The 23,525-nt window shown below is 39.9% G+C and overlaps 1 protein-coding gene across 1 annotated transcript; it reads right to left on the bottom strand.

Moving 5' to 3' along the window:
- Positions 1-2,630: 2,630 nt before the first annotated feature.
- Positions 2,631-23,222, bottom strand: LOC120106060 (protein WVD2-like 5). The gene is made up of 3 exons (XM_039118908.1): positions 23,138-23,222; positions 22,926-23,037; positions 2,631-3,329 (listed from the first exon to the last, which is right to left on the bottom strand). Exons 2-3 carry the CDS (start codon positions 22,974-22,976, stop codon positions 2,814-2,816), a joined length of 567 nt encoding a protein of 188 aa, XP_038974836.1. The 5' UTR covers positions 22,977-23,037; positions 23,138-23,222; the 3' UTR covers positions 2,631-2,813.
- Positions 23,223-23,525: the final 303 nt, after the last annotated feature.

Here is a 23,525-nt window from a genome sequence, read left to right as displayed (position 1 = left end):
AGGATACAGATTTGGTTCAGGTTTCCTTGTGGAAGGCGACCAAACGGATGAAGAAGTGGGCTGACATAAAGCGGCGGGTAGCTGAATTTCGGGTTGGTGATCGGGTATTGGTGAAGCTTTATCATCACATGAAATTGAAGTCGGGCTACCACAAAGTACTTGTGAGGAGGTATGAAGGTCCCTTCATCATCACACATCGAATTGGAGAGACAGCATACCGATTGTCGCTGCCTTCCAAGCTGAAAGTGCACCCGGTGTTCCATGTGTCCCTATTGAAACTATTCAAAGAGGACACAACTGACCCTTCTCGGGCTCGAAGCGGGCGAGCTCCAGTGGCCGTACGAGTTCATTACACCAAGAAGGTTTCTGAAATCAAGGCGGACAGGAAAAAGAGTAACCATGTGCAATACTTAGTCCGATGGAAAGGACTATCAGATTCAGAAGCAAGCTGGGAATATAATGACGAACTATGGCAGTTCGAGGACATCATCAACGAGTACCGCCTAGCCTCGTCAGGGGCGACTTCGGCTTAGGTGGGGGAGGGTGTCACGGCTCCTCGAATCGGGGCTGGACCGGATGCGGATCAAGGTATAAACCAGATCAGGTCGCTGGACAGGTTCGAGGTCTGACGGTGCTCTCTAGAGATTTGGGCAACTTGGAGACCAAATCTGGACCCTAGGATCACCTAGGGAAACGTGTGCAAGATGTAGGTGGAATACCCAAGAGCATGGGGCCGTGGGCACGTGCTCCAAGGCATGTATTGTTGAGAATACATGTTGATTCATCATTAGGAGGAAAGCTGCTGCAACGAGACTGATTCAGCGTTGTGGGCTTTTCTCGAAGCATGGACTGAATCCGGAAAATTGGGATGCATAGAAATGTGTGCCACTGATGGAGAAACGTGGCATAAGTCTCCAGAAGGCAAGGGACACGTTTTAACACATTTTTATAACTGAAAACGTGTATGGTTAGAAGACGTGGCTGTAATGCTGTTTCCACGCGCTTTCACTTTGAGGGGCATTTCGGAAACTCTACAGAAGTCCGTTCAAAGTGGAAAAGGTGCCATCTGGAAGGGTTTTTCGTCCCGAATCCAACGAATATAGTTTCATGGTAATCCGAGTTCGTTTGAGGCATAAACTTGGCTGTTTTATCTGATTGCGCAGAATCCTACGGGAATCGGGGTTTTCCTATCTTATCTAGAATTCATCCTTATCTTGTGCATGGGAAGTTGAATTCGTGAGGGACTTGTAACTGGAGGTTGCTCCTCTATAAGAGGACCCTCAAAGGGGAGGGATTGGTATCCGGTAGAGCTGGAGAGGCCAAGAGAGCTTATTGTAATCAGTTGAGTGGTTATTCAATAAAGTTCTCTTCCCCTACATTTCTTCTTCTCCTTCGTAGTATTTTTTGGTGTTGTGTTTCGCTGCATTATTGTTGTTAGGCGTGACCTAAGTCATAGAGACTAGGTACCCACGCTAGGAAGGCTGATCGGTTATCTTCGATAGTCCGAGCCGCACGTTGTTGGGATTTGCTTTGTAATCCCTTCGTACGTGTCAGAAGGATGTCCTATCGGGCACATTCCGACAATCTGTGATCGCTTCATTTTGGTTGCGAGTCATCTCTTACACTGCGCATTCCAACTTCAACTAAGCCGAGCAGCCCAGTCTCCACCATAGCGCCAACTCCTCCAGGTCGGATTTTGGACAGCAACACATAACAAAGTCATGGATGGTGAAAGAAGTCTTGCCTGAGAATGTCCAAACCCTAATTGTCTATTTGATTATTTTAAAATTTGTATTTCACCCAAGTCTGCAGATAATGGATGTAGCTTGGAACGATCTCCACAAGCTGCACAATAAATGACAAAATAGAAGATTAATAAATCAATAAACACAGCTAGAAACCAGGGATTATTCACCACGTCAACTTGGATCCAATCTAGCTCACAAGCAATGTAGTTCATTTTTTTTTTATTTTTTTTTATTTTCGGTAGTTTAGGGGAAAGAACCCAGTTATGTTCTTATGAAATGAACATTAGATGCATCAGCCGAAACAGAGTGACAAACATCACAATGGAAGTTAGCCATCCAGTTGAAGGAATTTGGGAACAGATCAAGCGGCTGTAAGAGCTAGACAATCATCAGGTTCATCACTGTTATGGAACATATGACTGGCATGGAAGCCCCAAAGGAAGCGACAGTACTTTGGGAAGCAGGTTACGCACCACGGTGTCCGCTGCAGCTTGAAGGCCTTCCCATCCGCCACTCAGTTCAGCACAACGGACACTCGCAGTTCGAACCAGGATAGCTCCAGCAGGTATTCTACCATCATAAACAAACCTAATTTCAATTCAGTCACCAAGGCCAGAAGGTTTTTCCAATCTGATAGTCTTAGGAATCAGCATAGATAGCAAAGGCCGGCTACCATGCAATATCAACATCTCACCAGAAAGCTAATCACGGATCATGTTTGGGTATGGAGCATCTTGAATTTTAAATAGGCTGGGACCTTGGCCACGACAAATAAATACAGTTTGGCCCGAGGCCCAGCCCATGATCAGCTTAGCACCACACTGCCATCCGATCCAAAATCTTTATAAGCTTCAATCAACACAATCGGACGCCAACTATACATATGAATCAAACACAATTATCAATAATATACATCAGACACCAAATTATGTCCAGCAAAACAGTATCTATTCAGGGAACAATGAAATGCATAAACAAGAAAACAGCGTTATACTTTCCAAGCATCCATCCTCACTATTCACAAATGTGCACAGCACTAATACATAGGACAGGTGGCTCAATTCATCAACCTTCTACTGAAACTTCATTGGGAGCATTTCCAGGAAAGGAAAGGTTACACATAGTTTGAGTTTCGTCAAATGTGTTCTCCAGAATGGCTTTAGCTTCTTCAGTAGCATTTTCTGGAACAGCATTAGCTTCTTCACTTGTGTTCTCCAGAGAGACCGACTCCACTGCCACACCTGCTTCAGGAGGGACTGCTGACGATTTGCCATCACTCTCCCCTACCATTGGTTTCTCAATTCTGGGTTTCTGGTCTGATGCTTTTGGCTCTGTGCGAAGGGGTTCGGTTTCAACCTTTGCAGCTGTTGATTTCTGAGTCGGCAGCCTCGAAAGTGATTTCTGAATCGGTTTCTTCAAAGCTGTGGAGGCTCCTTTATTGTTTGCTACACCTTTCTTTGACTTGTTTGTGCCAGAAGAGGGGTGTGGGTTCTGACTTGAACCTTCCAAAGGGTTGTCAGCAGCAGCGATGGATGGCTTGTTCCGTCCAAGCTTTGGCGACCTAGCACGTGTTGGTGGGATCTGTTACATGATCAAACAATTAGTAGCAGTAACAAGCAATCATGTTCTTATAACGTAAAACTTTATTTAAAAATAAGGTCAACATATAAGCATACATCAACAAGCAATACATGTTAATGTAAGCATTATGATCACAAAGCTTCTAAGGCAGCCACCTCCTACTGATACAATAATTAATATGAGAAATGAAGAATAAATGTAGAGCATGATCTTAAAAAAACATATTGAAATATAGAAATCAAGAAAAATTTAGACATCTGCAGTTGACAAACATGATTGTGAACCTCTTCAGGGCTATTGGTGTACTCTATTAGTTGCAATAAGCTCACAAATATATAATTTCAAGTGCTGGGCCAGTATTGACACCTGACACGGATTGGCATGACATGCACTAATAAATTTTTAAGATTTTTTGATTTACAACAGATTTTTTTCCTTCCTGGTATAGAATGGCACCAAATGCTAGCACTGCACATGCCATGTCAGCAGGTGATTGGTTGGGGTACTAGCAAGTGAAAACAATATCCAAATCATTGAAAATTATGATGAAGTGCATGATATTCAAAATCGAATAGTGGTGAAAGTAGATTGAATCCATTTTCTTATCCGAAATTATTTGGATATAGAAAGAAATTTGAGCATCCGACTAATATCCGTATCCATATCTATCAAAGAAAAATAGATATGGATATGGATAGACAACCATTCGATCTCTATCTGAATATCCAATTCCATTTGTAACCCCTTTTAATTTTACATAGCACTCGTAAACTTTTAAGAAAAATAAATAACCACATTAACATTGTATTAACTTAATTTATCAGCCACTTAGTAATATCTTTGATTCTATAGTCATAAAGTTTAGTTATATCCATATTTATATCCATACTTTCAGTATCCGATTTGTATTTGTATCCATTTAAAAGAAATATGAATATAGATTTTTACATCCAACTGACATCTATATCTGTATTCGTTAAACAAAATAAATATGGAGATAGACATACTAGTATCCGATCTGTATCCGATCTGATTTCAGCCCTAGAATCGAAAGAATACATGTAATGATTACGAATGTTTCATTTCAACTTTCAAAAGCCAACATTCATGTTCCATAACTTCACCAGCCATGGCATTTATGGATTCCATTGACCAGCTCTTTAATGGATGAATAAATATTGTACAAACCTCATTATAACGAAGTCCAAAGGATGTCAATTCAATGATCTCAAATTTAGGAGATTCTTACACAAGCCAATACAATATGGCTTTGGAATGGTCATATCTAAGGAGATATTATTAAAAGCATGCAGCACCCTCATGTAGCATCATATTCAAGATACAATTATAAACAACAAACCTCAACAACTATGTGGAATCTATATATGGATCACCATATACCCCAGGAATTTGGAAAGGCTTTACGAGCAACTCTCAATCTGACATCATCCTATTTGGAATTGGTGCCAAATTTTTGGCCAATGCTACTTTGGGCAAAACAACCTTGAGATAACTATGATGCATCTGTATTTGTTCAGTACAATGCCACTAGGACTTTATTCATTTCCAATCCATCCAACCAGTCACGATTAGAAACTTATCTAAACAATATTCAGCATCAGCATCATCATAGCTTACAAAAATGATGGGTAGCAACAACAAAGGGCAATTGTTGGCTGCTCAAAGGGGTAATTAGCAGAAAGGGGTAATTATTATAAAAGGTGATAGGAGAGTAGTCATGAAAGTGGTGACAACATGGGCAGGAAGGTTAGGGAGCTGAAGACAAATGATAGTGGTGGGAGTATTTAAGGGTAGGAAAGGGTAGCAGAAGTCATATAGAGCTGAAGGCAATGAAGAAGGGTCAGAAGACGGTAGCCACATTGCTCGCATAAAATGGAAATGGGACAACAAGAGAAACAAAAATCAGATAGTTCAACCTATTTATTGAACTGAGTATGTGAGACGCTGAGACTGAGCCTGGTTCATTTGACCAGCCCAGCCCCTTGGCTTGGGCCTCATGTGCGTTGCACATGAGGGCAACAGGGAGGAAAACTCTGGCTGGAGTCGTCTTCCTCCCCGATCGCGATGAGGATGAGGTTCATCGCAATCCGGACACCGACCGATAAGGCCGAAATCCGCTATTTAGAGACCTCCTCCTCCGAGTTCATCCAAGGTTGACCAACCGAAGTCCAACATTCTCTTAGGATTCGGATCTTCTTCTTCCTCGGTTTGTTGCTAGAGAGCCGACGAAACCTCGCCAAATCGAGGTAAGAGTTCCTCATCTTCCTCTCTTGGTGTTTTGGCCATGAATCGTCGTGAATTTGAGCCAGCAAATTGCCGGAATTGATGCGAAACAGGGTGCTCTATTTCAGCCTGTGTTCTTTCGCCGCCGGCCTTGTTCGCCACCGTCGGCGGCCGGGGTTGGCTGAGCCTGCTTCGTCATATCCCCTGTTTGGAGAAGAGAAAGAGTCTCTCTTCTTTTCTCTCCTCTCTCTTCTCTTTGTTGTTGGACTTTCTCTCTCTTGACTCATGCTAGTCACGTTGCTTGATCCAGTTGACTTATGCCATTGACGACCAAACCCAGACCCCTAATTGAATCGAACTGAGACTCTCTTTTCCATCTTTTTTCTTTTGTTTCTCTCTCCATCTGAACTTTTTCTCTACTCTCTAGAGTATTTGGATCTAGTAGGGACTCTTTGCAGTAATTTTGAATTGACCCTAATGAAGGATCCTAATATGGAGTCATCGGGCGACATGTCAACCCCACTCTGGCTCTTGCCAAATACTGTTAGATTTGATCGCTCCAATATTTATAGAACTATTTGTGCTCTAGTCTGAGCATGATTCAATGAATTTCACGTTGATCAGACCGATCAGAATGTCAGGCACTCCTGCTTGATCAACTTTATGAGAATGTTGGAAATAGAATTTTTATTTTAATAAAATTTTAAGAAAAAAATATAATTTTGGAATATTAGGCTCTGAGAAGAATTTTCGAAATTAATTGGATCTCTTAGTTGAATCACATTTGCAAGATAAGTAATAATCTGCTTCTTCTAGATTCTTCATTTATATAATATTATTTTTATATCGAATAAATTGTTAATGAATATATGTGTGATTTATGAATTTTACGAGATGATGATTTGACTAAAAATAGATATATAACTTGGAGTAATATTTTTTGGACTATTGTTATATTTACGGTTCTTGCATCATACTATACATATTTGATCGGATTATGATATATTTATTATTTTACAAAAAAAAATTTGATGTGCATCAGATTTGAAACTCCTAGCCTATGTTCTAAACCCTGCCAATTGGGGGTTATACATTGCCACTCTGATTCTGGCCCCACTACAAGTTATAAGCGCGGTATTCTAGCCTACTCCACAAGGTATAAGTACGATATTCTATCTCACTCTACAGAGTATAAGTGCGGTATTCTTGCCTACTCCGTAAGATATAAGTGTGGTTCTATTTCTAGCCGAGCCACAGGGTGCAAATGTGGCCATAGTTAAAGGTTGTTGAGTTGAATGTGATTTGTTTCAAATTAGATTTATGTTTACATATACGAATATTTGAAAGACATGAATTTTTAATGGATGTGTTTTAAAACAAAATTAATTTCTTTATACTGATTCATCATAATTTACATTTATATTTTATTATATGATTGTCTAGTTAAGATATTCATTACTTACTGGATTGTCTAGCTCATTATACGATTTCTTACTATTTTTACATATTCAAAAAATTAGCTCAACCCAGAATTTTTCAATTTGAGAGAGCGACTAGCAGAATTGTGGTACAAGTTATCTTAGATTAGAGTTTATTTAAATTGATGTATTACCTTAGACTAATGTTAGAATTGTAAGACATTATAAGTTGAATTAGTTAATGAAATAATGATTGCATATCATGTTTAAATTGTTCCGCTGCATATTAATGATATCACGTTGAGATGCCTTGCATGCTCGTAAGAAGAGCTCCTTAGGAGTCTGCGACGGCTGCCGTGACCCCCATCTCGTGATCTTGGGTCGAGGGCATGACAGAGTAATTGACCAACTATATTGCTGATGACCCAATCCAGTGCTTGTATGTACAACTAGCTGATCATCATAGGAAAATACTTGATGGAAATCAAATCCTGAAAGCCATGAGGAAAAAAATCTTGTTACACATCCAATGTTGCGACTAGATTGGATTGTGTGGAGTGATTGATTATAACCCAATTTGATTTTGATGAGCTCAAAGCATTTGAGTATATCTTATGTTATACTAATGAAATTCAATCTAGTGTTTCAGCCAAATATTTGTGAATTTATGTTTAATTATCTCTAGCCTTGGTTCAATACATTTTGGCTAAGTATGGAACTCAGTTTGAACCAAAGTCTGGAACGCGAGTCGACTCCGGAAGATTACGAGTCGACTCCAAGTGTTTCAGAAGCTCTGGCACAGACTCGAGTCGACTCCGGCACACTACGAGTCGACTCTGAATGAGAACTGACAACAGGACAGAAGGATGAATCTCAGACCCTGTCACCGAGTCGACTCCTGAAGAATTCGAGTCGACCCCCGATAGTTCCGAGTCGACTCCAAGGAGTAACAAACAGAAAGACAGAGAAGTTTTTTTTGGACTCTGAGAACCGAGTCAACTCCAGAAGAACTCGAGTCGACTCCAACGGTTGGCGAGTCGACTCCAAAGAAAGCAAGAGTCGACTCTCAGAGGAATGCAAGACTAAAAGTCAGAGAGCCAACTTCGGTCTCTGAGAACCGAGTCGACTCCCGCAAAGTCCGAGTCGACTCCGAGGCAGTTCAACTCCAAAGACAGAAGACCAGTTTTCAGGCTCTGAGAGCCGGGTCGACTCCAAGAGAATCCGAGTCAACTCGAAGAAGTAAACCCGAAAGAAAGATCTTTGGATCCCTAAAAACGAGTCGTCTCCAGAAGGCAGAGTCGTCTCCGGATATTGGCGAGTCGACTCCAAGTTTGGCCGAGTCGACTCTAGAACGGGACAGCACTTTAATTCAAATCCTGAACAGTGGGCGAGTCGTCTCCAGTAAAGCATGAGTCGACTCCAGCAACAGCCGAGTCGACTCCAGATCGAGCGAGTCGACTCCGATCCCAACGGACACTGTGTCAGGAGTTGCAGATTGTGCAGAACGGCCCTAAAAGTGAGTCTAACGGCTAGTTTTCAATGGAGATTGCTTAAATAGCCAGATTGAACAGTAATAGACACTAAGAAAGCTATTCCATTCAAACAAAAAGGGATTTCCACCTACCAAAGGCTCTCAAGAGTAAATACAAGAGAAAGAAGGAAAAAGCGCATTCAACTCCATCCAACCAACGTTCTCCTTCGCATTCAAAGCTCCCCTTCTGACAGCAAATCTTCAGCACATTCAAGAGGAGTTGAAGAGTTTGAGAAGCCCCTTTCTCCACCTCCAAAAATCTGTTTGAGGGCTTCTAACTCTTCTTTGTTTATATTGTTTAAATACGCTTTTCAAGAAGCTATCTTTTTACTTGTTTCAAACTGTTTTCTCTTACTTGATTCAATCAGGAAATTGAATCAAGGGTGTTAAGGTTGGTTGGTTAGCCTAGGGTAAAACCAACGTGTAAGGGTTCGATTGTGATCCCGGAAAAACAATCGGGTGGTTCTAGTCGGTGAGCTTGTGAAAACCGACCGAGTTCGTTGTGATCTCGTAAAACAACAAGTTGGATTGTGAGCTTGTAAAACAACCGGCTGTAATCCGAGGGATTATAGTGAACTCCCAAGTGAAGCTTGGGGAGTGGACGTAGGAGCAAGGGTTAGCTCCGAACCACTATAAAATCTCTTATGTTTGTGATTGTTTCATTGTCTCTTCCATTCCCTTCATTCACTGCATATAGTAACTAATTAATCCACTTGAAATAAGTTTTAATTAGTTACTCACAAGGTTTTTTAATTGCAATAATTACTTAAAACCCAATTCACCCCCCCTCTTGGGTTGTCTTTTTGGGCAACAAGTGGTATCAGAGCCGGAACTCTTCTATCAAAAGAGTAAAAGATCAAAATGACAACCCCATTTGGATCTTCTCATATTGAGGGGCAATCCACCCATAGACCTCCATTCTTTAATGGAACCGACTACTCCTATTGGAAGGCTAGGATGAGGATATTTATCCAAGCTCAAGACTATGAGATTTGGAGCACTATAGTTAATGGACCATACACCCCATCTATTTTTGTAGAGGGTGTTACTATACCCAAACTTGAAAAAGATTGGGATGACAATGATATTAGGAAGGCACAACTAAACGCCAAAGCAATGAATGTGCTTTATTGTGCCTTAGACCGTAATGAATTCAATAGAGTCTCAACTTATAATTCTGCAAAACAAATATAGGATAGGCTTAAAGTGACCCACGAAGGCACGAATCAAGTAAAAGAATCTAAAATAAACATACTAGTTCATAAATATGAACTATTTAAGATGGAATCTAATGAAACTATCACTTGCATGTTTACTAGATTTACTGATATTGTCAATGGCCTAAAAAGCCTTGGCAAAAATTATACTAACAGTGACCTTGTCAGGAAGATTCTTCGATGTTTGCCAAGATCATGAGAGGCCAAGGTAACGACAATTCAAGAAGCCAAGGACTTGAACAAGCTTCCACTTGAGGAGCTTCTTGGATCCCTAATGACGCACGAGCTCACAATGAAACAACACAGCGAAGAAGAATCCTCTCATAAGAAAAAGGTAATAGCTCTCAAATCTACTTCTTCTAACAAGGATTTATCTTGCAGTAGCAGCAGTGAAGAAGAAAATCATGAGGGAGATGATGATGAGGCTCTTCTCGTGCGAAAGTTCAGAAAATTCATCAACCGAAAGAAGTTCTTTCATCAGAGGATAGGTCCCTCAAGTTCCTACTACAAGGATAAAGGTAAGGAAAGGAAAAATGAAGGAATCGGATGCTATGAATGCAAGAAGCCGGGACATTTCAGAGCTGACTGTCCTTTGCTCAAAAAGGCCAGCAAATATAAGAAAAAGAAAGTCCTCGTCTCCACCTTATCGGATTCCGATTCATCATCATCATCATCGGATGAGGAACAAGAGAAAAAGGCCAACTTCTGTTTTATGGCAAACGAAAATGAGGTAACATCTGAAACGCATTTAGATTTTACCTTTGATGAATTGTATGATGCGTTTAATGAATTAATGGATGAATATAAGACAATAAATCTTAAGAATAAAGAGCTAAAACTAACCAATCAATCTCACTTCCATAAATACGATAAATTAGTTAAGGATAAGGATTTTATCATTAAAGAAAATTTAGAACTTAAAACAAGCAAATGTTAATTCAAAAAACTAATACCTTAATTAAAGATAACGAAAAACTAACCAAGAAAATTTCAGAACTTAAAAATGACAAACAAACTATAAGAGATAATCTCACAAAAGACTTAAACATACTAAAAACAGAAAAACAAAAGTTGGCACAAGAACTTGAAAAATACAAACCTTTTGTAGAAAAGTTTACATATAGTTCTGAAAAATTGGAAATGATACTTAATAATCAACGAGCTGTGTTCAATAGAGCTGGTTTAGGGTATAAACCTAAGAATAAGCAAAAGCTCCTTAGTAATTTTTTTGTGAAAGCAGAGGAAAGCAAAATTAAGAATATAACCTGTTTTTGCTGTGGAAAAACAGGACATAAAGCTAATGTGTGTGACCATAAAAAAGGAAAAGCTAAAAGAAAAATTAAAAAGGTTTGGATTCCAAAAGGAACCAACATTACGAACCATGAAGGACCCAAGAAAACTTGGGTACCTAAAATTGTATGATTTCCTTGTGTAGGAGTGTCTTGCAGCCAAGGTCGACAAAAATTGTTGGTACTTGGATAGTGGCTGCTCAAGACACATGACGGGTGACAAAGACCAATTCTTCACCCTTGAGCCTAAAAAGGGAGGTGCAGTGACATTTGGAGACAATAACCAAGGTCACATCGTTGGTATAGGTAAAGTACAAATCACCTCCTCAACCTTTGTTGATAATGTACGATTTGTAGATGGTCTTAAGCATAACTTACTTAGCATAAGTCAATTATGTGATAGGAGTTTTGATGTTCTGTTTAAGCCAACCCTATGCATCATAACCAACTCAATTGACAATAGCTTAGTATTCAAAGGAATAAGACGTGAAAATGTGTACGTAGTAGATCTTGAAGATCTTGTCAAAAATAACCCTTGCTTAGTAGCTAGTGATACTAAGGCTAATGATATAAGTTGGCTATGGCACCGTAAGTTAAGTCATGCAAGTATGGATACAATATCAAAACTAGTTAAAAGAGATTCTGTAATAAGTTTGCCAAAACTAAAATTTGAGAAAAATAAAATTTGTGAAGCGTGTCAATATGGCAAACAATCTAGGAGCTCTTTTAAATCCATAAATTGTGTCACTACTACTAGACCCCTTGAACTACTACACATGGATCTATTTGGACCAACTAGAACTAAAAGTCTTGGTGGAAACAAGTATGGCCTTGTCATTGTAGATGATTTTTCTAGATACACATGGATCATGTTCTTAGCTCATAAAGATGAAGCATTTTCTATGTTTAAGAAATTTCATAAAGAAGTTACTAATTCAAGAAGTGTTTCAGTTATAGCTATTAGGAGTGATCATGGAACGGAATTTGAAAATCATCTATTTGACGAATTTTGTAGTAAAAAGGGGATAACTCATAATTTCTCTGCACCTAGGACACCACAACAAAATGGAGTTGTAGAAAGAAAGAATAGAACCCTAGAGGAAATGGCTAGGACCATGTTATGTGAAAGTAACCTCCCTAAGTATTTTTGGGGAGAAGCCATTAATACATCATGTCATATACTAAATAGAGTTTTATTGAGACCCATTATAAAGAAAACACCCTATGAACTTTGGAAAAATAGAAAGCCCAAAGTAAACTATTTTCATGTTTTTGGATGTAGTTGTTTCATTCATAATAATGGCAAGGATAACTTAGGTAAATTTGATTCTAAATCTGATGAAGGTATCTTTTTGGGATATTCTACATCAAGTAAAGCATATAGAGTATTTAACAAAAGAAACCTTGTTATTGAAGAGTCTATACATGTTGTTTTTGATGATACTAATGATATCTCTTCTAGCAAGATAGTTGCTCCTGATGATGATGCAGAAATTCTTGAAGAAAAGATTGATGAGATTACATTACAAGAAGATGAACAAAAGCTAATTGGAAATGCATCAACAAGCCAAGAAGCAATTGTGGATCATGGGCTGACTAAGGCTTGGAGGTATGCTCATGGGCATCCTAAGGAATTAATTTTAGATGATCCATCTCAACCTGTTAGAACTAGAGCATCTCTTAGGAACTTAAATAATCATCTAGCATTTGTCTCACACTTTGAACTTAAAAACATAGAAGAAGCTGAAAATGATGTAAATTGAATAAATGCAATGCAAGAAGAACTAAACCAATTCACTAGAAACAAGGTGTGGAACCTAGTTGAACGACCCTCTGAATACTCAATAATAGGAACCAAATGGATATATAAAAATGAACTTGATGAACATGGAATCGTGATTAGGAACAAGGCTAGACTAGTAGCAAAGGGCTATAATCAAGAAGAAGATATGACTTTGATGAAACTTTTGCTCCTGTAGCTAGACTTGAAGCAATTAGATTGTTACTAGCATTTGCATACTCTAAAGACTTCAAATTATTTCAAATGGATGTAAAAAGTACCTTTTTGAATGGGTATATTAATGAGGAGGTGTATGTAGAACAACCTCCTGATTTTGAAAATCATCAATACCCCAATCATGTGTATAAATTAAACAAAGCACTTTATGGTTTAAAACAAGCACCTAGAGCATGGTATGAAAGACTTAGCAAATTTCTGTTAGACCATGAATTCTCTAGAGGGAACGTTGATACAACATTATTTTTAAAAAGAAAAAACAAAGATATGTTAGTAGTTCAGATTTATGTAGATGATATTATTTTCGGTGCTACTAACAATCGCCTCTGCGAAGAATTTGCTGACCTAATGCAGAGTGAATTTGAAATGAGCATGATGGGAGAGCTGAACTATTTCCTCGGGCTTCAAATCAAACAATCTGAAGAAGGGATCTTCATCAATCAAGCTAAATACATCAAGGAGATGCTTAAGAAGTTTGATATGGAAGGAAACAAGTCAATCAGCACACCCATGAGTTCATCATGCAAACTAGACCAAGATGAATCAGGTAAATCAGTAGATCAAAAGATGTATAGAGGTATGATAGGATCTTTATTATATCTCACTGCAAGTAAACCTGATATCATGTTTAGTGTATGCATGTGTGCTAGATATCAATCTAATCCTAAGGAATCACATTTAATCGCAGTTAAGAGAATTTTTAAATACCTAATAGGAACAAAAAATATAGGTTTATGGTACTCTAAAGAATCTAGCATAAACTTAATAGGGTATACAGATTCAGATTTTGCTGGTTGTAAACTTGATAGAAAAAGCACCAGCGGGTCATGTCAATTCTTAGGAAAAAATTTAATCTCTTGGTTTAGCAAGAAACAAAACTCGGTTGCACTATCTATGGCGGAAGCCGAATATGTTGCTGCCGGGAGTTGTTGTGCTCAAATCTTGTGGATTAAACAACAGCTTGAAGATTATAGCATTAAACAAGATAAAATTTCCATTAACTGTGATAATACAAGTGCCATTAATCTAACTAAAAATCCAATTCAGCACTCAAGAACTAAACACATTGAGATAAGACATCATTTCATAAGAGATCATGTACTGAATGGTGATGTGACACTTCAATTTGTGTGTACTGATAATCAACTTGCTGATATCTTCACAAAACCTCTGAGGATCGATTTTGCATACTTAGAAGAGGATTAGGAGTGATTGATCCATTCTCGTGATACTCTCCTCTAGTTCATAGATTTTGAGGATTAGTCTATGGTGGACATAGGACTTCTTATCTACGATCATCAAATCAGTTCCTAAATCCTGGATAAGTCCATAACTCTCTTTTGTGGCACGAAAATAACTTGATTTTGGGTGTGTGCCAGAGTTCGAGTCGACTCGGACACATTTTAGAGTCGGCTCATGGGGGAGTCGACTCGCGCATATTTTGGAGTCGACTCGAGGTCGAGTCGACTCGCGACTTACTGGAGTCGACTCGAGGTCGGGAATCCGATGTTTTAACCCTAATCGAAACGTTCAATCCCCACTTCTATTCACAGCCGACACTGTTCCAAAACCCTAGAGCCGTCTCCGACCTCGTCTCCGACCCATTCTAGGTCTTCTCCATCGAGTTTTTCCTCCATTTTCCTAGTTCTTCTCCCGTGTTTAGGTCAAAAATGCCTAGGAAAGCAGTTGTCCCAAGCCGGAAGAGACCTATCTCTGCGAGCGGGGCCGAGCGACGGTCAAAGGCTCGGAACGAACCCGCGAGGCCACCACCTCCGGTTTCTTCCCCGCCTAGGCCGGTTCCCTCGCGTCCGTGCGCCGGGAGGGCGGTCTCCACCGGAAGAAAAGTCAACTTTGACTTCCTCTCCCGGGAAGGCTTCACCCTAGGGCACCGTCTTAGGGTACAAGGGCTAGAGTTTTTCTGTTCCTTAGACCTCCCAACTTACCCGGGGTTAGTTAGGGAATTTTATGGGACTAGCCCAGGGTAGTGGTGGTATCCAGGGAACCGTAGCAGGTGTCCCTATATTCATCTCGGAGGACTTCATTGCTCAAGTCCTCCATCTTTCCCAAGAAGGGATCTCTCCCAGTCACCCTCTTGATAGGACTGAAGTCCTTACAGCAGTCTTAGGGAGTCCTCCACAGTCCCCCATAGAGGAGGTGTTCGCAAATCAGCTGTCGGCTGAAATGCGGCTTCTCCTTAGTGTTATCTCTAGGACTCTCTTCCCAAAGACTGGGAGGTTTGACTTTATCTCCGAGAGGGACCTAGCCCTGATGTACCATATACTCCAGGACACTCCTATCAACTTTCCTAAACTTATCTACAAATATATCTGTGAACCCCTAGATAAGCCAAGGTTGAGTCTCCCCTACGGTATGCTTTTCACTCTCATCTTTAGGGAGTTAGATGAACCTATTCCTGAGGGGGAACCCTCTCGCTCACTGCGTCACACAGATCGCATGGGTGAGGGTACTCTTCATCGGATGGGATTTCATAGAGTAGAGGGAGTCTGGGTACGGAGACCATCCACTTCATCTGAGCCAACCACTCATCACTCTCCTGCCTCTGACCATGACCAGGACCACCATACAGATCTACCCACCCATCCTTCTACCTCTGGTCCTGCACATACAGAGCCCTCCACCTCCACTGCCCCATCTACTCAGCAGCAGCCACTGGAGGTCCGCATATCTTCTGAGCAGCTCCGAGAGTTGCGGCAGGAGATAGTGAGGGATCTGAGAGATGATCTGCTGAGGGAGCTCCGAGGTCCTCAGAGTGCTCCCTCCACCGAGCTAGTTCCCTCCTTAGCAGTCGTGACAGAGATGGTTGCAAATCTGAAGGAGGAGATATTCAACATTCGAAGCCTAGTTCAAGGTCAATACTGGAACATAAGTGACGTCAAGAATGACACAAGGGAGATGCGAGATAGCATCAAACATGAACTAGGCAACCAGAGTCAGGGTGCAGAGAGACTAGCCAATGTACTGATCTTCAAACTTGACACCCTCCAGGAGAGTGTGAACAACATTTCTACGATTCAGTCTAGAACCACCTCGGAGATTCTTGAACAACTGGGGAACATCAATGAGAGGTTAAGCATGGTCATCAAACACACTAGACTGAGCAAGGAAGCCACATCCTCCACCACGAAGAAACCCTAGTGTTTTTTGTTCTTTTTACTTTATGATGTACAGTCCCTTGAGGACTTCTTTGATATGTAATCACACTTGTACTCAAATTTGAATTTAATACAATGAGTAGAAATTTCCTTTCAAAATTGTGCATTCTTGAGTTCTTGTACTTTTCTGTGCTTTCTGCCTTTTTGCTATGATGACAAAAAGAGGGAGAAAATATATTGAATTGAAATGTAAAGGGAATCAATAAAAAGAAAATTCTTAAAGCACAAAGTAATTTGTTCTAAGTGGATTCGATACCTCGAAGGCTCATTATCTCTCTGTTGGGACTCCTAAAGGAGTAATCTCCAGAATCTATTCAAGGGATATTCGGAGATTAGTTGAATCATACTCAAGAACAAATTGGCAGATTTTCCCTCTAAAACCAAAAATTTAAGCTCAAAAGCTTCAAGACATTAAAAGAAAATTCAGAGAATCTAAACAAAATTGAATGCATATGTTGAGGGGGAGAATCTGAAATCTTAAGAAAGCAAATTCATTAAACACATATAAGCCAAACAATTGATTGCATGACATGAAGGCTTATATAATTCCAAATGAAAGGAGGAGCTTTAACTTCAGGATTTACTGTTTCACACCTTTCAATTTTGGATAAATTAAATGACTAGACACTTGAATTCATTTCAAAACTTTATTATAAATCTTCTTTTTGGTTGAGCAATTCACTTTACAAATACTCAATGTTTTGTCATCATCAAAAAGGGGAAGATTGTGGAGTGATTGATTATAACCCTATTTTATTTTGATGAGCTCAAAGCATTTGAGTATATCTTATGTTATACTAATGAATTCAATCTAGTGTTTCAGCCAAATATTTGTGAATTTAGGTTTAATTATCTCTAGCCTTGGTTCAATACATTTTGGCTAAGTATGGAACTCAGTTTGAACCAAAGTCTGGAACGCGAGTCGACTCCGGAAGATTACGAGTCGACTCCAAGTGTTTCAGAAGCTCTGGCACAGACTCGAGTCGACTCCGGCACACTACGAGTCGACTCCGACTGAGAACTGACAACAGGACAGAAGGATGAATCTCAGACCCTGTCACCGAGTCGATTCCTGAAGAATTCGAGTCGACTCCGATGCTTGCCGAGTCGACCCCCGATAGTTCCGAGTCGACTCCAAGGAGTAACAGACATAAAGACAGAGAAGTTGTTTTTGGACTCTTAGAACCGAGTCGACTCCAGAAGAACTCGAGTCGACTCCAACGGTTGGCGAGTCGACTCCAAAGAAAGCAAGAGTCGACTCTCAGAGGAATGCAAGACTAAAAATCAGAGAGCCAACTTCGGTCTCTGAGAGCCGAGTCGACTCCCGCAAAGTCTGAGTCGACTCCGAGGCAGTTCAACTCCAAAAGACAGAAGACCAGTTTTCAGGCTCTGAGAGCCGAGTCGACTCGAGGAAGTAAACCCGAAAGAAAGATCTTTGGATCCCTGAAAACGAGTCGTCTCCAGAAGGCAGGAGTCGTCTCCGGATATTGGCGAGTCGACTTCCAAGTTTGGCCGAGTCGACTCCAGAACGGGACAGCACTTTAATTCAAATCCTGAACAGTGGGCGAGTCGTCTCCAGTAAAGCATGAGTCGACTCCAGATCGAGCGAGTCGACTCCGATCCGAACGGACACTGTGTCAGGAGTTGCAGATTGTGCAGAACGGCCCTAAAAGTGAGTCTAACGACTAGTTTTCAATGGAGATTGCTTAAATAGCCAGATTGAACGGTAATAGACACTAAGAAAGCTATTCCATTCAAACAAAAAGGGATTTCCATCTACCAAAAGCTCTCAAGAGTAAATACAAGAGAAAGAAGGAAAAAGCGCATTCAACTCCATCCAACCAACGTTCTCCTTCGCATTCAAAGCTCCCCTTCTGACAGCAAATCTTCAGCACATTCAAGAGGAGTTGAAGAGTTTGAGAAGCCCCTTTCTCCACCTCCAAAAATCTGTTTGAGGGCTTCTAACTCTTCTTTGTTTATATTGTTTAAATACGCTTTCAAGAAGCTATCTTTTTACTTGTTTCAAACTGTTTTCTCTTACTTGATTCAATCAAGGGATTGAATCAAGGGTGTTAAGGTTGGTTGGTTAGCCTAGGGTAAAACCAACGTGTAAGGGTTCGATTGTGATTCCGGAAAAACAATCGGGTGGTTCTAGTCAGTGAGCCTGTGAAAACCGACCGAGTTCGTTGTGATCTCATAAAACAACAAGTTTGGTTGTGAGCTTGTAAAACAACCGGCTGTAATCCGAGGGATTATAGTGAACTCCCAAGTGAAGCTTGGGGAGTGGACGTAGGAGCAAGGGTTAGCTCCGAACCACTATAAAATCTCTTGTGTTTGTGACTGTTTCATTGTCTCTTCCATTCCCTTCATTCACTGCATATAGTAACTAATTAATCCACTTGAAATAAGTTTTAATTAGTTACTCACAAGGTTTTTTAATTGCAATAATTACTTAAAACCCAATTCACCCCCCCCCCTCTTGGGTTGTCTTTTTGGGCAACAGATTGCAGAACAAACCTTGAAAACCTTGGAAGACAACAGAATATATTTTCTACTCCAAGTTCAACAGGTTTTCTGACGAATATAAGTTCAAATCATATAGTGGTGAATGGGTTAGCATGGAGTTGAAGGAGCTAGGCGAAAATATAAAGAACAAGGAGTACCTTGAGATTATATAATTACCCTCCAGCAGGATTACTATTTACGCATACATTTTGTCCAGGTAACTCCATCTCCTCGGTAGCATGCCCAAACTTTCGAAACCTAAAATTTCTATGGTTGTCAAATATAAGGTACCTAAACTGATATATTTATGAAGTTATATGTCCACACTGACTAACTCCAAAATGCTAAACTTGTTCAAATGATTCACTTTGGCAGTCTATATGTTACGCCATGCTAAAACAAGTTACATATGGCTTAAATTGGAGATGAATAAGCACAAGAATATATTTATTCTACAGCTGTTTAGACATCAATATATTTGCTGCTTTAGATTGCATACTTTTCAATTAATATTTAAATCAAACTTAATCAAATATTAGTTCAATTTCTGCCAAAGAAATCCTAAAACTCAAACTTCGCAAGATACTCGGTAGTTGTTGTTGGCAACCCGCCCATGCCGCTGATATTTCAAAAAAATTCAAATGGCAGCGGAATCGGCATAAGCTGGGATCGACGTTCATCGCATGAATGTTGTTTCATGAATCGTTCGTAGATAGATAAGGATTAAAAACTTTTAATAACCTTTAGGAAGATCAGATCTTCACCTTGTGCGGGTAGATGATCACCGCAAACTGAAGTTCGTGGTCTAGGATGAAGGTTTGCTTGAAGCCGTTCAAGTGTCCGGCCTCTACGGGTATCCACACAAAGCAGTGATCCGATCAAAGCTCTCTTGTCTTCCCGGGGTGCTAGCTCCCTTGCAAAGACTTCTTTTGATGGCTGATTTCCTCTCTTTCAATCAACCCTTGATTGTGCTTGAGAGGAGGAAGAAGAAGGATGAAGAAGATGAAGAAGAAGAATCCCCACGCAGCCTTCTTTCTTTTCCCTGCGTTGGAAGGAAGAAGGGAGGAAGAGGATGCCGCCAACACCTTTGGCTTTTATCTTCCTTGCTTGCGGCTGAACCAAGAGGAGAGGAGAGGGAGGCGTACGGCAAGGAGGAAGAGGACTTCTTCTATGCCCTAGGTGCCGCCCACAAGTCCCTTTTTATAGACATGTGGAGCTCCTAACATTTAGGAGTTCTTGATGTCTTTCCTAAGAGGGGGCGCCGTCTCTTCTCCCTTCTCCACGTGGAAAGGGGAGGGGCTTATCCCCTTCCTCATGGTAAACCCTAATCCATATTAGGTAGGGATTGGAATGCCCTAATGTGGTCAAGCCCTAATCCAATTAGGCTTAGCCCAAGGGTGAACCAATTTGGATCCAATCTAGGTAAGTCCTAATCCAATTAGAACTTAAATCAATTTTGACTCAATTGAACTCTTCAATCCTAATCCAATTAGGAGTCTTATTGATTCATTAGATTAATAATTAATTGTGACTTAAGAAACCCTAATCCAAATTAGGACATATATAATTTTAGTCCTAATCCAATTAGGACTCTATTTGAATCCGAAGTCCTAATCCGATTAGGACTCTAGGAATCCTACTCCAAGTAGGAATCCAATTTTGATTCAAAACTTCTAATCTCATTAGGATTGCAGGAATCTTATTCCAAGTAGGAATTCCAGTCCTACTCCAACTAGGATTCCCAGTCCTAATCCAATTAGGACTCTAGGAATCCTACTCGAAGTAGGACTCTTGTTTCAAGTCTAATTAATTAATTCCCTTTGTTCCTTCTTCAACTGAATATCAATCGAATTGATTACTTGTGATTCATAATTACTTTCAACCATCGGATCGGTCAATACTTCTAGTGTGTGTGACCCCATAGGTTCTACTCTGACTGGTAGTGAGATATATTGTGATCTCTATCACTATATCATTGAAAACTCCTTTCAATGGGTTGGAACGATTCCAACTCAACTCATTAGGGTTTATCGATCATCGAGATAATCCCTGTGAGTCCCACCATCCACCAGTGACACCTAGCAGCATGTAGTGGCTATCCAGTAGAATAGAAAGATGAACCTCTAGGTGCAGTTACCATGTGATACAGTCCTACTATGTGGATCCCTACAGGACGGAGGTCATGGACAACTCGTCAAAACCCCATCGTCTGTCATATGTCAAAATTTATTCGACTCGAGTTCGATAGTGGAAAACTCTTTCTCCACTTTATATTACTGCCCTGGCCAAGGTCTTAGAACTCAGTCTAACAAATCACATAGGATCACTCCTCTTCTATCAAGGTCGATAGATTCCTTGTAGGTGCATACCCTACTCCTACAGTGAAACCTACTGCAGCCAATCTACACTGCATGGAGCCATATGGCTAGAGACCATGTATGTGTGCAGTCAAACTACAATAACCTCACTGTGAGTAGCCGAAGCACCGCAGGTCAAAGGACTAGTCACACTACTGCAACATCAAGCAAGTCACTGACGAGTGGATAGACATCCAAGTGACTTCTTGTCTTGGTCACGCTCAGTACCCTTCTTCTCTAACAAGCACCTGCACTATCACTTCAGTGTCCCTACACTGTGGACTCAAGTCTCATCCATCCAGAAGGAAAGTGATCTGTGCACTGATCGGATCGATCACCGTCCTCGTAATGATCCATTGATCAGGAGCATATAGAAATTAATCACCAATGATACATGGCTCAAATTCTCAACTCTTGAGAATATGTATCATCATCTTATTAATTTCTTGTACGATTCATAGACACATAAATAATATGAATGAAAAGATGCCTTTTATTTATTCAATAATAAATAGTCAAGTACAAAATTATGTCCCTAGAATTAACAATGTGTCAGCCAGATTGGCTTCTAGGGCATACATCTAACAGTTGTAACATATGAATGAGTATTGTCGATCTGCATTCAGAAATCACTATCAAGATCTATGTTTCCTAGTTCATTGGTTTGCTTGGTACAGATTCTGATTTGTAATTTAAATTCGTTGCTAATTAATGAACCCAATATGATAGAGGTAGGATTCGAAAATAAATTTTGTAAATATTAAAAATATATTCTAATTTTGATTATGATTACAAAGTTAATGAAAAAAATAATAAAACCCTCTGACGCAATAAAAAATGACAAGTTAAAACATGCGAAAAATTGAAGCTTATACATCCATTGAGTTTTATATAGGACTATCATGCCCTTGTTTCGAAAAACATTCCGCTTGACAGATTTCAGGAAGCATATCACTTTCACATGTTTCCCGGTGTGACCCCTCACTTCCTTGTCTCCCAACAGCACAAAATCTCCTACTATTCTAGAATCCCATTCTCAGCAGCTTTCATGCAATTTTAAGTACCCTCCGCTTTAGAGCCTTACAAAATGTAAGAATTGCAAACTCTCCATAAAAATGTACTGCAAATGGATCCAAAACATACTGATTTGCAAAATGCTTATGCGACAAGCAACTTAGGTAACCCTGGGCAAGGCAAGAAACTCATTGAATCATGTGCCATTGCTGTTCTTTTTACACCAATATGTTTTGAAGTCCTAGAATGTATGCCTTTCCGACCGACAATCAAGTTTTATTTATGATAAATCAATCAGACTGCCACCTAAGGGTTCTTTCCATTGTTCTGTTAACAATACTTAGTCATTAGTTTCACTAGAAATAGCGCATTACATCAGCACTCTCTGCACCAGAATATCACACTGTCAAGAAACCCGTGAAATCATGTGTGATTGCTATGTGATGCCCTATACACTTATTCTTGTAACACACATTTCTCTTTGACAACTAAACAGGTACAAATGCTATACAAAGTTGCAACATATTGGATGCAACAAAAATGGACCTAGTAATTTTGTTTCAGCAATCTTAAAAAGATGAGGAGGTATTACAAACTCTTAATCTAAAACAAGAATAGAAGGTATCCACCAAATTACGATTGCCGTAATGCAAATACAAGAAAGCTCAAGACTTATTTCAAAGAGTACTATAAAAAGAAATGCCACAATACACTTCCCAGCTATCACAACGTCATCAGTAGGATGCTAAATTTAAGATGTAGATAGGAAATGCACCTTCTCATGCATGCATAATTGAACGTGAAGGGTAAAAAGAATAATTACGCCACTACCTTCTTTAGTTCAACTTTTGGAGGACCGGGTTCTTGATAGAAGCTTGGCATTGGTGTGGCTTTAAAAGTCAAGCTTTTCCTCAGTTTGTCTGATCTCAGCCTCCTGGTTTTCCTGGAATATAACATTTCTAGAGAACTCAATTAACAGTTAACGTGGAAAAGCTTTCAGAAGAACAATTAAGAAAAGCTTCAATATTTGTACGAGAGATTACCTTAGATCTTGCCTGCAAGTTAGTCTTTTCCAATCCTTTTGCTGGATCTTCTCTTCTAACTTCAAGAAAACTGAGAAACCAACATTTATCGATTCTTTACATGCTAACTAAGAGAGACCAAACCAAGAAAGAGCAAGAACACAATCTATTAACCAACCTCCTTGCGTTCTTGGCACGCTCATACCAACCTGAAGTTAAAACCAGAACTAGTGCTCTTTTGTTGGGCCATTGCACAAGAAGTTGCACTAATTCTGGATAAATGACAAAGCATGAAAAACCAAATTCTAAACATATATAAGAAAGTATCAATCTACATATGAATGCAGTGGGCATCATCATCCTTTTTTGCTGGTAAGGAGCATCTCAAGGGCCTTGTATTTCCAACATG

Source organism: Phoenix dactylifera, unplaced genomic scaffold, assembly GCF_009389715.1.
Source record: "Phoenix dactylifera cultivar Barhee BC4 unplaced genomic scaffold, palm_55x_up_171113_PBpolish2nd_filt_p 000444F, whole genome shotgun sequence".
NCBI classification, from domain to species: Eukaryota; Viridiplantae; Streptophyta; class Magnoliopsida; order Arecales; family Arecaceae; genus Phoenix; species Phoenix dactylifera.
The sequence above is the reverse complement of the archived record's forward strand: the minus strand, read 5'-3'. Positions and strand labels throughout refer to the sequence as shown.

Bases quoted from the DNA above. Each gene is read 5' to 3' on its own strand.
- LOC120106060 (XM_039118908.1), bottom strand. From the start codon at position 22,976: ATGCCAAGCTTCTATCAAGAACCCGGTCCTCCAAAAGTTGAACTAAAG. The intron at 3,330-22,925 runs GTAGTGGCGTAA...ATCATGTAACAG, and splicing joins CAAAAGTTGAACTAAAGAAG to ATCCCACCAACACGTGCTAG.